The sequence below is a fragment of the Magnolia sinica genome, chromosome 5 (assembly GCF_029962835.1).
Source record: "Magnolia sinica isolate HGM2019 chromosome 5, MsV1, whole genome shotgun sequence".
NCBI classification, from domain to species: domain Eukaryota; kingdom Viridiplantae; phylum Streptophyta; class Magnoliopsida; order Magnoliales; family Magnoliaceae; genus Magnolia; species Magnolia sinica.
The window spans coordinates 105,083,149-105,099,129 of record NC_080577.1 but is presented as its reverse complement, the minus strand read 5'-3'; the positions used below and the strand labels follow the sequence as shown (position 1 = coordinate 105,099,129).

At 41.1% G+C, this 15,981-nt stretch overlaps 1 protein-coding gene across 2 annotated transcripts; it reads right to left on the bottom strand.

Moving 5' to 3' along the window:
• LOC131246545 (uncharacterized) lies at positions 1-10,451 on the bottom strand. Of its 2 annotated transcripts, none has more exons than XM_058246785.1 (3): positions 10,169-10,451; positions 2,734-3,106; positions 1-2,231 (listed from the first exon to the last, which is right to left on the bottom strand). In XM_058246785.1, exons 2-3 carry the CDS (start codon positions 3,072-3,074, stop codon positions 182-184), a joined length of 2,391 nt encoding a protein of 796 aa, XP_058102768.1. In that variant the 5' UTR covers positions 3,075-3,106; positions 10,169-10,451; the 3' UTR covers positions 1-181. The 2 variants fall into 2 exon arrangements, with proteins under 2 accessions (XP_058102768.1, XP_058102769.1); XM_058246786.1 differs by having other exon boundaries at positions 2,734-3,091.
• Between the last annotated feature and the right edge of the window lie 5,530 nt (positions 10,452-15,981).

Genomic DNA, 15,981 nt, shown 5'->3' with positions numbered 1-15,981 from the left:
TTAAAAAAGTTAATCCCATATTTCAAAATTAAGAATGCTGAGTACATTGTGGTCAAAAGATCCGAGGGTTGATCTTCAATCTGGTTTTAACCATCTAAATACTCAAACACCAATACATTCACCTCAAGGCATTAGTATTTAAATCAAACTAAATAGCTCCTAAACACAAATGAAATTAACACTAGTGATTTCCCTCTTCCACCTCTCTGCAATTCTTCCTACTGTGCCCGGACTGACCACACCTAGTGCAATTTACATAAAGCCTTCGCCTCTTACGCGGATCAAACAATTCTGTCTGCTTCGATTTTGGCCTGCCTCGTGGACGGTGTGGACGATGGCTACGGGGTGGACGAACAATCAGCTCGGTGTTAGAATCTTCACTTACAGGATTTCCTATATCTGGTATTGGGTGGATAGATTCCGAGTATGTCAAACGGTAACAATCGACCATGAAGTATCTTGAGCAGTAATCATAAGTATTTCGACCCATGCGATCAAAAACTGCGGCTGCATGAATGCATGGCAACCCAGACATCTTCCATCTCTGGCACGTACAATCCCGTGTCTCAATGTCCACAATGTTGACTGAATCATCACGGACTTCGAACACACTCCCTGATGAAAACAACACGCTGAGCGAGTGCGAGTTGTGTATCTCTAACTCCAGTCTTTGCTCCATTGAAGGTGTGAGAATTGTTGACCATGTGCTTGAAGCCTCTCTACGGGCATAAATCATCTCCATCATCTTACACCGTATTATGTCAATCATATGTATTATTGATAGGTCGCACTCCTCTGATATCCAACTGTAGAACAACTCTGCAACGTTCGATGATAGGTGGTCATATCGCAACCCCTTAAAGAATGCATTCGACCAATGTTCAGGCTTGCTTGACAAGACCCAGGATGCGACATCATGTGAGAAATTCCGGATGTTGTCAATGCAAGCATTGAAATCGGTAATGCTGCACGAGTAAGCAGCGCGTTTAATTTCATTGGCCAGTGCATCCTTCACCGGCTGTGATGTGTCCTTCAACACCCGCTTGAAGTCCTCAGTAAGGTGATTCAAAGAATAGGCATGATAGCTGTCCTCGAAAACCTGCGGCACAGCCTCCTCTAAACGGTTGCGTCTATCAGATACAAATGTTATGGTCCGATTTGTTGACACGGCTGATTTCAATTCTGTCAAAAACCAAATCCAATTATCATAGGATTCAAAATCCACTATAGCGAAGGCAATGGGAAAGATGGCATCATCCCCATCAACTGATACCGCAGCTAACAATGTCCCTCGACATTTCTCTCTTAGAGATGTTCCGTCGAGAAGAATGAGGGGGCGGCAACCATTATCAAACCCATGCTGTAAAGCATGGAATGAGACAAAAAGGCAGCGAAAATTCAACTTGTCTGTTGTTGTCAGAGTTACAAGACTACCAGGATTCGTCTCCTTTATCCTATTGCAGAACCAAGGCAACTGACTATATGCGTCTGACTGGGAGTCTAGAAGCTGCTTCTGGGCCGCCTCCTTCGCATTCCACGCCCGTCTATACGTGACATTGATTCCATACTCCTGATATATGTCATTCACGATTTCCTTTGGCTTATAATGTGGCTTATCTCGTAGCTTGTCTTTTATAATGCTCGCAATCCAGATATTTGATGCATTCGGATGGCTGTCTTTTCCAACCCCACCGCATGTGTGCACATTGTTCATCTTTCTAATCTTGAACCTCTTCATGGATGCTAGTCTGGAAGCATGCACCCGCCATGGGCAGCCCTGAGCTCTACATTTGGCAGTCACACGGGATTGAGAACTATAAATGGTCTTTAATGCATACCCTTTTGCAATGGCATACATACGCAATGCATCACGGAAGTCACTGACACTATCAAATTCTTTGCCCATATCAAGGATAGTGTTTCCTGGTGAACTGTATTGTGCTGACTGCTTATCATTGCCAGCAGCAGGGATGGTGGAAATTGGGGTGGTTGGGTCAGTGCCTGTAGTGACAATTGCTGTAATCCTGCTGCTGGTCCTACGTGCAATTCTATCACCACTGGCAGGGGCAGCCACGGCAGCAGTTGAAGCCACTGGATCAGGGACTGTAGTTCTCCTTCCTTTCCCATCATTGTTGACAGTTGTAGGAGTTTGCGTGATTGAGTCAGTGGCTGCAGCCCTTTTTGTGGACCTACTTGTGGGTCTACTTGTTTTACTTGTGGCTCTGTTGGCCCTGCAAGAGAATGCACCCCATTTAATTTCATGCAACAAGTATAATTCATATAGGAGTCAGCATCGTCAGCAATCACATATTGCTGATGCAAGAGGCCATGGTTCTGTAATCAAAACCATTGATCTCATGACCCCACCAAGGATGGAGAATGCCATGAAAAAACTTCCAGATTGGAAGATCCCAACCTTTCAGTCGATGGCCTACACCTAGAAAACTAAGCAGAAGAATGCAGGAACAGTCCCCACTCAATGGGAGTGTAGTACAAAGATCAAGGGGTCAGTATCTCCCGATGTGGAGATTTTCATCCTGTTAGCAGGGGCATCACATTAGCAGGACCCTGTAATTCCTCACAAACAGGATCTTCAGATGTGGGGATTTTCAGGGCATGCCCCATCCACAGTGGAGCCTGTTAAATCAGTGGTATTTATCACAGAACTGCGGGTCCCACATGGGCAGGACCCTGTTATCGATCGCAAACAGGAGTTGACCAAGGAAAAGTTACCGGTTGTTATCCGTTTTGTCAGTGTTCCGAGCAATGGTCTCCCCATCCAAAACGAAAACATCTATTGTCGCTGAATCCTCATGAAAATCAATCATGCACTGCATGTGCTTGTCATTGGATACTGTGATTGGAATCCGTCTGTTGCTTGGGAGGAAGTACTTTATCAACAAGGTACTTGCATCACGATTGCACATTTCAGCTATCTCTGACTTGAATTCATCAAATTTCATGTTGGGAACAACCGGTATTGCATATGCTTCTCCACCAGTATATGACATAGATCCATCGTTGTTTGTTACAAACTCGCCACCAACCTGGCAAATGGCAACAGTTTTCCCCATTTTCTGACCGCAACTACCTATGAACAAGCAATCTAAGAGGAATTTAATGTCAATTACAAATAAGGAGATATGAAACCCAAAGAACAATATGATCATTTATCACCCAAATTCATGGTAGTGACAAAATTCCCAAGAAAACCCTTTATTCCTGGCCAGTTTGTCCATATATTCTTTTATTACTAGATTTCTAGAGGGAAGGGCAAACTAGCTCTGAATGTGCACATATTTAGGACAACAAAGTTGATTCTCACACATCTTTAACATGAGAAGGTTTGCATTGTCAATATGCAAAGATGAAAACAGCTATGGTCAAACAACCACAATCCAGTGGTAGAAACACCAATTGAAAAATATGCAAAGATGAAAACAACCATGGTCAAACAACCACAATGGCGGGCATTCGATCCCACTATTTTCCATCGTGTGACCCAATTGAGCCCTGGAATATCCTCATTTTTGGGATCATGCCCTAAAATGATCTGGAAAAATGGATGGATGGTGTAGATAAAACATAGACATCACAATGGCCCCACGAAGCAAAATGGGAGGGCAAAATGGAGGGTAGTATGGTCATTTGGTGAATGTAATGAAAAGGGGTCAAACAGTAATAAATGCAGACAAGCAGGGATAAAAAAGACTTTTCTGCAGTTAACGGCTCAATCCGTTAGTGTAGGCGGTTGCAAGATGTATATGAAATAGGTAAGTGGATTTAAAAGCGGGAGGTTTTTGGTCCATAGCCGAAAAGGTAGGCAGCCATACGGAAACCCCCCCTACAACTCATTGATTGTAATCAACCTATGTAATGGACTATTAGATATTGCTTGATTGTAAACGACCTATGTTATGGTCTATTACATTGGGCCTATGGTAGTTTTGTGCTCTCATCACTATTCCCCAGCCTAGATAAAGGAGGGCTGCGTCAGGTTGGCAGCCAACGTCAAACTTATGCCATAACTTCCATCATGAATCTGATCAATATGACATTCCAAACTCATGCTAGGGCATTCCTTGTAAGCGACCTGCTGCATTTAAACCCATGTGTAGTGAGAAATGGGGAAGGGTTGCTTAGGGTGTCCGCTATAAGCGACATGCTGCAACAACCCCTGGTTGCTATGAGGAGTAAGCAAGAGTTCCGGCATCATTTTGGATGTGGCGGGTAATAAAGCTAGTCAAGGACAATAGGATTCATCTTGCTACATATATAGGATCATTAACGGGTAAGAGTATGGAGTTAGTAAATACGATGAAATAAAGGAGAGTTCAAACTTGTGTTCAGGTAAGGCTGGCAATGGGCTATGCTTAGGCCATCAAAATTAAAATTTTGAATAGGGCAACCCAAAGGCCTGGTCCAACAAATTCAAAAGCTAGGCCTACATTCAGGAGACCAAGCAGAAAAAGGCCAAAACTAGAGAAATTGATGGATACAATATTTTAAATAGGAAAGAACAATAATAGAAATGGGGTGGGGATAGTGGCAGATACAACTTTAAAGGATAAAGTTGTAGATGTTAGGAAAGCAATAGGATTTTATTAATAAAACTTGGGTAGGAGAGGTGATAATGTTTCTTTATATATATATATATATAACAACACTATTATTAAGAAGCTCACAACAAGCAAGGAAAGAATATAGACCTAAGAAACAAAAACAGAAAGTCTCAAAGGGGGAGGGCAATTGAAGCTCCCTTTACATACACCACCCAATCCGACACGAGGCATTTAACTTTCTAAATGACATCGTTCACCCCCTCACTCTCATTCTGAAAATAACAGCCATTCCTTGATCCCCAAATATTCCATAACAAAACCATGATTAGCAATCACCATATAGTTTTCTAGGGCTTGCCAACTCTGCCTCCATGCCAAGCCCATAACAGATCTTCCATAGTCTTCGGCATGACCCAATCAGTGTGAAACCACGAAAGAAAATAATCCCAAACTCGCGTGACATAAGGACAGTGAATGGAGAGATGGTCGATTGACTCCTCCTTGTCCATGCACATTAAGCATATGTTGGGAAGAACAAGCACTCTTCTCAGTTTCATCTCCGAATTGCCCTAAAATACAATCCTTTCTTCTAGCATACCAAGCTTCATCGATTTTAGAAGATCCAACGAGATAAGAAACTCATCAAATTCGTCATCTACCAAATTCCTGCAACATGCTGCTCCCTGTCCCAAGATTAGCACTCCACCACATGAACAATTCGGTCGGAAGTGAGCCTAGCGACCCTTGGGAACAAGTCCTAAAGCACCTAACTGCCGCACCAAACATCCACCCAAAATCGGACTCGAGATCCTTTTCCGACCCTAAAAGAGATACCTCTACTCAAAAGGCGTTGCGTAGTTGCAATGGCTCTCCAAGCACCTGATGCTCTATATAAAGAGGTTTTTACAAGAAAGCCACTTTCTTGCAAACTGAACCTAGCGGCTATCATGCTTCTCCAAAGTTTGCCCTCCTCTTCGCTAAATCTCCATATCCATTTCCCTAAGAGAGTCATATTCTTTTTTCTTTTTCTTTTTGAAAGACAACAATTTTTTATTAAGAACAGAACAAAGGCAAACGAAAAAAAGCAACACAATGGAGCAAAACAGCAAAGAGGGACGTCAAGATGGCGTCTAAACTACATCCCCAGGAAGCAGAGGAAGCCCGTTCAACTATCAACAATCTAATTCTAAGTGAGAGCCGTATTCATAATAGCTAAGGGCATGTTTGGATTCGCGTATAGTATTGTAGAGGGAAGTAAAATTGTCCCATCAAGGTATTAGTGGTCCTGCAGCGGTAAAGCGTCTGCAAATTGCAAACCACTCACAATGTTTGGATAAGAGTGCACTTGTAATCACACGAGACCATGGTTTCCGAAATCAGTGTTTGGGAATGGAGTGTTCATCAACCGCACTGCTTCCCAAACATTAAATAGGTATGAAATTAACGTTCATTCGCCTGGTGATGAGAAGAGCCTGTTTCCTTCAATAGGGCATCTACATAGTGAGAATGGCAGAGGGGAATTCTAATCTGGCACATGTGCCCCTCGTGTTGATCTATGAGCCTAATGAGCAAACCTAACTTCAACATCATCCATCAAAGAGGAACGCTAATATGCAGTTCCCTCCTCGTGGCACACGGGTTGCAAATTGGCCTGGCGATCGAAAGGCTATCTCGTGGCCCACCACATCGATAACGGTTGGAGCAGCGGTCCACATTCAATGAGCGGATGCGATTTTTTTTACCTGTAGCTCATCCACAAAAAACCTGGAAAAGGATGGGAAGGATGGAGGAAGAAGTCAGGCAGAGGAAGAGGAAATCTTCTTCTTGTTGGGATGGTCTTCGGGGCAGTAGTAAAGGGAGGCGAACATAGCGCCTGGGAATACTATGTATTGAGAGAAGATTATGAGTTTCGAAACGAGAGGCTCTCCTTTCGGAAATATGCTTCCGATGAAAATCCTCGATCTTGCGAACCCAACCATTTCTTCCTTCCTCAGCTGCTTCTTTCCTTTCGCCCGACGTGTGCTCACAGGGAAGGCACTGATGATCGTATATGTCCGCTGAACCACTTGCAATCTCGGGATTTTTTAATTTTTTTCTTAAAACTCTCGTCTACTACACAGACGCCTGCGTTGTAACAGTGTTTTACAAGACGTGTCGTTTCGAGAAACTGGGTTGGCGACGTACTCGGGTCGCCAGCGTACCACGTGGCGGTGTTTGGATAGCGTCGATTTTAGGATGTATTTCACTGACATATACGATACATTATGTTATGGGCCTGGCATCCAAACACGCCCTAAGGGTTTTAGGCCAGCTCCCCCTTCATTGATAGGCTCGCAAACTTTGCCCACAACTCTGAGAGCAAGGATAGAAGGAAGCATAAACTCAAATGATGTCGAAGATGATAAATACTTTTATAGGATTAGGATATTTGAAGTGAAAGAAGCCTTCAAAATGATGAAAACAGAAAAGGCCCTTGGACCAAATGGTATACCAATGGAGGTTTCGAACTATATGGGAGAAATTGGGTTATTTTGGTTGATAAAGTTGTTCAAGAAGATTGTAAGATCAATGAAAATGCTAGACAAATGGAAGAAAATTACTATGGTACCTATTTATAAGAAAAGAAAAAGGAGATATACAGAGTTGCACAAACTATCGTGTGATTAACTCATAAGCCATACTATGAAATTTTGGGAGAGAATGATTGAGCAAAGACTAAGGCATAAGACAAAATAAATAAATAAATAAAAATCAGTTTAGTTTCATGCCTAGGAAGTCCACAATTGAAGCTATTTTCCTACTTAGATAATTGATGGAGAAATACAAGGAGCGGAGGAAGATCCATATGGTTTTTGTTGACTTAGAGAAAGCATATAATAGAGTCCCTAAAGAGTTAATCTAGTAGATGTTGGGAAAGAAAGGAGTTTCAAGAGGATATCTTAACGTGATTAAGGATATGCATGAGAGAGCGATAACAAATTTGAGGACCATTTGCAAAGAGACAAGTGAGTTCCCAGTTATCGTAGGTTGGCACCAGGGGTTGACATTAAGTATGTACTTGTTCTCTTGGTTATGGATGAGCTAATGAGGCATTTATAGGAAGAGATCCCATGGGGTATGTTGTTTGCAGATAACATAGTTTTAAATGACAAGATGAGGGAGTGCGTAAAAACAAAGCTAGATTTATGGAGGGGTGAAAACGAGGAATTGTTTAATACTAAAACAGTTGGACTAAAATAGTAGTAACAATAGGAGTGAAAACGAGGAATTAGTTAAGATTGTTGACCAAGAAGCTTCACAAATTGACCACTTTCAATACCTTGAATGGAGAGATTGATAAGGATGTTGCCCATAGAATTCAAGATGGGTGGAATCTAAAATTTTATGTGATCATCATGTACCACTCAAACTGAAACGAAAATTTTATAGGATAGCTATGAGACCGGCCATGCTTCATGGAACGATGTTGGATAGTTAAGGAATATCATGTTCATAAGATGTATAGTTGAAATGATGATGTTGAGATGAATGAGTGGCAAGACAAGGATAAAATTAGAAATGAATGCATTTGAGGGAACTTAGGAGTGGCACCAATAGGTAATGAGGTTAAGTAGACTTAGATGGTTTGGTCATGTGCACCAGAGACCAAGAACTAGAACTGTGCCGGTTAGGGGTGAGTTGGTACAGGTTGAAGGCTCTAAAAAGTCAAGGGGAAGGCCGAAAAGGATATGGATGGAGGTAGTAAGAAAAGACCCGATGACCTATGATCTAACTAAAGGTCTGGCCCTCGATAGAGTGAATGGCCAAACAGTTCATCTAGCTCACCTTGGGATAAGGCTAAAATGACAATAATGATGAATAGAATTCCTATCAATATTTTCCTAACACCCAAACACCATTTCTTAGTCCCACAAAACTACAAATAAAATCTTTTTCTCAGGGATTTTGTTTTTTCGAAACGTATTCTTTAGGCCCTTTTAAATTCCAGAAGCCCAACAAACCCCTAGGCTAGACTGGTTTTTGTTGTTCAATTCTCAAATACAAATTCATTGATAAAACACCACTTCCCGAGTCAACATCTGTACAACTACTAAGATGAATTATTCTATCCTTATATATGTCTCTCTACTAAAGCTTTAAAGATAGATCATCCATGCATAATCCTAATTCCTACATTATCTCAAAATCCTAAATCCCACCTGACCTACGAGATTAGATGTACGGGCTAAGACTCCAAAAGCACTGGAAAATCGCTATCTCCAAATTTCTTTCCTCAACTACTAGGCAACTTAAACCAAAAAAATAACTTGTCCTCACAACCCTAAATTTTGTAGCTATAGTAAAACCAATCTTGAACTCCCAAACCAAAAAGGGGTTGTTTGGATGCTTGTAAAGTTTTAAGTTGTAAACACTTTACACCTGAAAAGAGTTTCAGGAGTAAACTCTTTGCATGCTATTCCGGTTGGCTTTTAAGTGGTAATTTGTTAATAGGTAAATAGATTGTGCTTGGCTAACTTGTAAAGTATTTACAATGTATAAAGTAGGTATTCGCACCACAGAGAGCTTGGGGCGGTAAATCCCGCCAAGAAGAGCTCGATTTTTTTGGCCTAGGAGAGCATCAAAGTACACACACATTAGACGAATTGGATGTCCTGCATTCATCACAATGGGTCCCGGACGTGATCTGGAAGGTTTTTAACGGTGGAGGTTATCACGTGTGGTCCATCTGATGATCAATCAGGCTGGGGGGGGGGGGGGGGGGGCATCAGAAAGCATCAAGGAATGAACACGATGGACAGATTTGAATGTGATGTACACATCGCGGTGGGCCCATGAGTGTGTATCGATCATTGTGTTTTACCGTGTACAATGCCTTTTCAGTTGTAAAGATATCTCATTCTCTGATACATAACCAATGTCAACTTGAACTCATTAAGTATTAGAGATCAACATCATAATACAAAATCACTGTTAATTAAAATGAGATGAACTCATTTTTAGGCGTCTACCAAACAGGGCCTAAATTTTCCAGAAAATCCTTACGGGGCTATTTGGGTGCCACTTGAAAATTAGTTCATCTCATTTTACTTCAACGTAATTATGTATTAGATATCATGATTGCCCTTAGCAAAACTCATTTTTAAGTGGCACCCAAACAGGCCCTAAAACTAAACCTTAATCAGGCAAAGAGAACTAAAACTTCCAGAATACTCCTGAACCCTAAACCCTAAATTTAAAAAGAGAAAAGAAAAGAAATCCAAAAACGCTAAACCTTAAAGAGTTTTCAGAAACCTACCAAAACCCTATCAACGAGAAAAAAAAACCTCCAAATTTCAACAACCCCCTTAAATTTCCAGAAAATTTGTAAAAACCCCTAAATCCTGGAAAAATAAATATCGAAAAACAGCCCAGAAAAACGACATAAATTGCTAAACATCCCTAAAATTTCAGGAAAAAAAAATCCCTAACCCGAAAACCCAAACCATTCCATACATTAATCTAACAAAGTGCAGAAAAAAAAAAAGAAACCAAACAAATTACCCTCCAATTGCAGGAAAATAAGATCGAAGGGTAAAATAAAATTAAAAAAAAATACAAAATGGTACCTTGTCAGAGAGCAGTTCGAAGAGAGAGAGAGAGACGCTGGGGGGCTTTCGTCAAAATCAAAGGTTTTCGTCTACGCCTTTCTTTTCATTTCTCATTAAGACAGGGACTAAGAGGCCATTACATACAAGGACGTCTGAGGACAAATACATTTGTTTAGGGGCTCTTTCGTAAAGGTAGATCTGACCGTTGAAGAGGGAAACGGAAGTCTCTGCACACGTATATGAGATTCTAACCACTAGTTAGATGGGCCGACCTTGAAAATGCGCTGGCTAATAAACTATAAGCCGAGGTTGTTCACATCAGTGTGAAGACAATGGACGGTTAAAAGAGAATCGAGGACAATTCTTATAATAAACGCTCATGTGGCCCACTTCACGCGGATCGCCTTCATTGTCGCTCTTCGCGCACTCGCTAGTGTTTCTTCGATGTTCCCCTATCAGGGACGCTGGTTGACAGGAGAATCCGTGGGGTCTACCGTGATGTTTGTGTTTTATCCATGCCACATCTGTTTTGAGACCATTTTAGAACATGAGCCAAATACAAAGAAGATCTAAAGCTCAAGAGGACCATACCATATCAAACAATGAAAATTGAACTCTTATTGAAAATTTCTTGATAGGGATGTACACGAACCGAGTTAGCTCGGTTACCCCGCTCATCTTAGCTTGAAGAAGTTCAAATCGACTCGGTTTGAAATTGAGTTTGAGCTAAGTCAAATTGATTTTTTAAGCTCAAAAAAATTTTGAACCGAGTTCGAGCTTGCCCGAGCTCGACTCGACTTAGATTGAACCCAACTCATATCGAGCTTGGATTGAACCCGTTGGATGAGTCAATTACTTTGATATTAATGTTGCTCACCAATTGTTTGATGAAATGACTCAACGAAGTGTGGGCTGGTGATAAAAAAGGTATGTTTCATCAAACAAATGCCTTTTTTTTTTTGTTTTTAATGTTGCGTATAATGTGTTTGATAAAATACTTGTAAAATCGTTGCTACTATTTTACGTACAGTGAGAATTTGAAAGTACAATATATGTGTTTGTGAAAATATTGCACAAGCGAACTCGGCTCGATCTTGGTTCGAACTTGGCTCAAACTGACCCGAGTTACTAATCGACTCGAGCCGAGCTGGCCAGTCAAGCACAGGACTAAGCCGAGCCGAGTTCAAGCTGAGGTCAGCTAGTGGCCCAGCCGAGTCCAACTGTGCTCGGCTACATTCGAATCAACTCATGTACACCTCTACTTCTTGAAGGCCACAAGAGTTTTAGATCTGCGTTAAAAAAAAGTTATAACATGTTAGATGACAAATAAATATCATAGCGGGCCATAGAAAGGTTTCCACGGTTGGTACCAATATTCGTATTCTTTAGCTTGGGATTGCCTTATTTTTTGATACATGCCCTAAAATGGATGGACATCTTGTATAAAACACATGAATCGTGATATGGGCCGCATTGAGTCAGATCAGCAGCAAATCCATTGAATTGGATATAGGGTTGGGTTTGGGCAAAGGCCAACCCTCTTGAAGTTGGTTTGACTCGACTGGACCCCGGAATGGCAGGAGTAAGTTGCAAATTAAATGGGAGGTGGTCTTAAGTATAATCAGATGGACAAGAAGTAGGGTCCACACAGAGAATAACTTAGAATTTTTCTCGTGCTTGTGCAATCCAGTCCATCCAATATGTTAACCCCATATGAGAATTATTACCTTGTGCAAAATAAAATAAAATCCCAAATCCACTCATTCAGGTGACTACACTTGTATTTTGCTATTTATCAATGGCTACGCATTGTTTTTATTGTCTAGCCCACTTGATAAGTACTGTAGATATGATTTTTTATTTTTATTTTTCATCACGCAATCCTCACGGTAGGTCCAGAAAGGATTCTGTTGAAAGTTATCTACTTAGCTGACTGTACCTTGTGGTCTAGTTCATTGGATTTGAGACATTTTTCATTAAATTGAGATGCAAAACGCATGGGGCTGTTTGGATGGGATCGGAGTAAACAGAGGTGAATGACTTTTGAGGTTGACAACAATAAATGCATATAAATGAAATGAATGGAGAATAAATGATCTGGTAAATGAATCTTTTGAAGGAGAGATTTAAAAGCAAGTACGGTGAAATGCTCGGGGGTGGTAGTTTCAACAGCCGTCAAGGGTTCGAATATCCATGGGTGGTGAAATTCCACTGGCCTGAGTGTGTGGGTGTGTAAAGAAAAAAAAAGAAAAGAAAAAATTTTAAAAAAAAGTACGGTTAAATGCTTATTCTGATAATAAGCTTATTTTGATACTGTGAATTATATATGATACGATGTCTGCTCAGTTGAAGGCTAATACAATCCTCAACTTCTCTAAAATAGGGGAGGCAACAAAATAGTCCAAAAGAAATGTCGGTTTTATAATTTTTATAAAATTAATAGGATTTTTCTACAAATTTCCCTTCTCCATCTCATAGCGTCACCTCATAAACCACCTTCACCCGTCATTTGGACGTGAATAGTCTGTTCCCCGGCAACAGAAGCTCCTTGTGTAAGCCATGTGGGACCCACCGTGATGCCCTTGCGAAATCCACTCCGTTCATCAATTTTGCAATTTCACAGTAGGAAAGAATCCTAAAAAGATGGCAGATCCACAACTCAAAGGGGTCACAGGAAAAGAAACAGTTGTGATTGAACCTCCACTGTTGAAACATTCACGGCTCATCATGACGTTTATATTTCATCCAAACCGTTCATAAAGTTATTCCCGTTGGGATGAACTGAAAACACATATTATCCAGATCCAAAACTATCGTTGCTTCTCGAAGGTTTCAATGTTTTGCATTCAATCCCCATCGTTTTCCTGTGGCGTGACCCCCCGTGAGTTAAGGGTCTGCCTCAATTTTCGGCTCCTTTCCTAACGTGAGCTTGCTAAACTTATGGACGAAGTCGATTTCTCACTGAGATTACGGTAGGCCACACATAGCTTCATCCTGGCCGTTCCATTCCCTATCTCCGCAGACACATCAGCTGTTTCAACTAGTCAAACTCATGTCCGACCCATTTTCGCCGGAGCGGATTAGGTGAGATTAGGGGTGTACACGGAGTCGAGCTTAGTCGAGTTGGTCTCTGCTCAACTCGGCTCAGCCACTAGCTGACCTCAGCACAAACTCGGCTCAACTCAGTCCTAGAGCCTGACTAGCCAGCTCGGCTCAGTTCGGTCAGCAGCTCAGGCCAGTTCGAGACAAGATCGAGCCGAGTTCACCTGTGCAGTATTTTTACAAACACCTGGACTACACCTTCAAAATCTCACTACATTTAAGACAATCACAATAATTTTACAAGTATTTTATCAAATACCTTCTAAAAAACATAAAAATAAGAAAAAAAGGGTATTGGTTTCATATCCAGACCTTCCTTGCCATCGGCCATACTTCGTTGGATAATTTCATCAAACACTGGGTGAGCAACATCAATATCAAAGTAATCAAGTCACTGAACTAGTTTAATTCGAGTTCGATTCGAGCTGAGTTCGCTTCGACTTGAGTCGAGCTGGGGCCAGCTCGAACTCATTTTCGAGCTCAAAAAATCAGCTCTACTCAATTCGAAGTCAGCTTTGAACCGAGTTGAATTGAGCTTTTTCAAGTCGAGTCGAGCGAGCTAACTGAGTTAGCTCGGTTTGTGTACACCTCTAGGTGAGACCTAGCATCCACCGGACGCGGATTGCATCCAACCCCTGCCAGGACGATAATCCAGGCGGGCAGGGCTCTGTGGGGGCACACTGTGATGTAAGTGGTTTATCCACTCCGTTCATCTATTTTATCAGATCATTTTAAGATATGATTCCAAAAATGAGGCAGGTCCACTTCTCCAATGGACCACACCAAAGGAATCTAAAGTGATAATGACACCCGCCGTTGAAAGCTTTCTAAGGGCCACTGTTATGTTTTTTTTACCACCTGACATATTCATAAGGTCATGTAGACGTGGATGAAGTGAAAACACAAATATCAGCTTGATCTGAAATTTCTCCGGCTCCCGAGAAATTTTTAATGGTGAAAATTCAATCCCCATTTTGTGGTCCACTTAAGACTTTGACCTGCCTCGTTTTTTGTATCATATCTTAAAATGATTTGAGAAAAGAGATGAACAACATCGATAAAATACTTACATCATGGTGGGCCCCATAGAGCCCTGCCCGGACAAATTATCATCTAGGCCGGGTAGGACACAATTTGCATTCGGTTCCACGGAGGTGGGTGAGGAAGTAGATTGAGTAAACTCTGTGAGGTCCACCATGATTTTATCCGCTCCGTTCATCCATTTTAACAGATAATTTTAGAGCTCGGTCCCAAAATTGAAGTATATACAATGTTCAGATGTAACACACCATAGGAAATAGTTGAATTGAACTTCTACTATTGAAAAATTCTCAGGGGCCACAGAAATTTTGGATCAAACTTATATTTGTTTTTTCCCTTGATCCATGTCTTTATGATCTTATTAACAGGTTGGATGGCAAAAAAATATCATTGTGTGGCTTAGCAAGGTTTCAACGGTGGAAATCATTATCCCCATTCCTGTGTAATGATCCACTTGACCTTTGGATATGCTTCTATTTTAAGCTCAACCCCTTAATTTAGATGGAAAAACGGATGGATGGCAGGGATAGACCACATATATTGACGGTGGCCCAACTGATTTTACTCTGTACGATAGGAGCATAATAAGTAACTCAATGGGCAATCCGATTTGAGTTTGGGAGACCCCTTAGTGTGGGATCCACTGTGATGTATGTGACTACATCCACACTGTCCATCTGTATTGAAAACTCATCTTAGGGCATGATCGAAAAAATGAAGCAGATCCAAATCTCAAGTGGACCATAATATAGAAAAAGTGGTAATTGACCATTAAAAACTTACCGTGAGCCACAAAAGTTTTTGATCAAGCTGATATTTATGTGGACTCTTCATCCAAATCTTTGTGACCTTATCAACAGATAGGATGGCAAATAAGCATCCCAGTGGCCCCATGAAATTTTTAATAGTGAGGATTAAATCACTGCTGTTTCATGTGGCATCCCCGTAAGATTCGGATTTGCTCTATTTTTTTGGTCATGCCCTAAGATAAGCTAGCAAAATGGATGGACGGCAGTGCTCTCGGAGAACTAAGTTACATTTGCTCCTAGTTGCATTGATGGACGTAGGCAATCCAAGCCATTGATTAAGATAGTTGTCTAGGTCCAACGCATATTTCACAGGCTAAAATGAAAACATCAGACTGATTTATTAAATATTAACGATTTAATCAATAGCAGTGAATATTGACGGTGAGGATCATTTACATAAAATAGATCCAGTCAACAGTTTGATACATCTATTTGTTAGGGCCAGCATGAATTGCTTATGATTCTAAAGAATCACTTTTGTTAGGCAATCTTCACCATCCCATTCATGACTTGGAAATAAGGATGGCTACAGAAAACAAGGCCAAATTAAGGATGGTTTTGATAATCTGATCAGTGCCATTGTTCATGGTAGCCTACAAAAATATATTCTTTATTTAATGAACCGTTCAGATCAATTGATTGGGCCGTCGAAATGTCCTGATGCAACTAGGTGCACTATAACTTAGAGATGTCAGAGCTCTACGGCATTTGTCATCTAACAATAAGAGACGAGAAATTGACCATTGTAGACGCCACCTTTTACCCGGCGTCTTTTCAACACGCTCCCAAACATTACTTTCCCAAAGCAAACCATTCTGTACGGACACACTATTTGCATAGGAAATTACCCATGCATTCGGTACTCAGGTTGCCATGACG

Coding starts and splice junctions, on each gene's coding strand:
- LOC131246545 (XM_058246785.1), bottom strand. CDS start 3,074: ATGGGGAAAACTGTTGCCATTTGCCAGGTTGGTGGCGAGTTTGTAACA. Junction 2,232..2,733: donor GACAAAACGGATAACAACCG/GTAACTTTTCCT, acceptor ATTCTCTTGCAG/GGCCAACAGAGCCACAAGTA.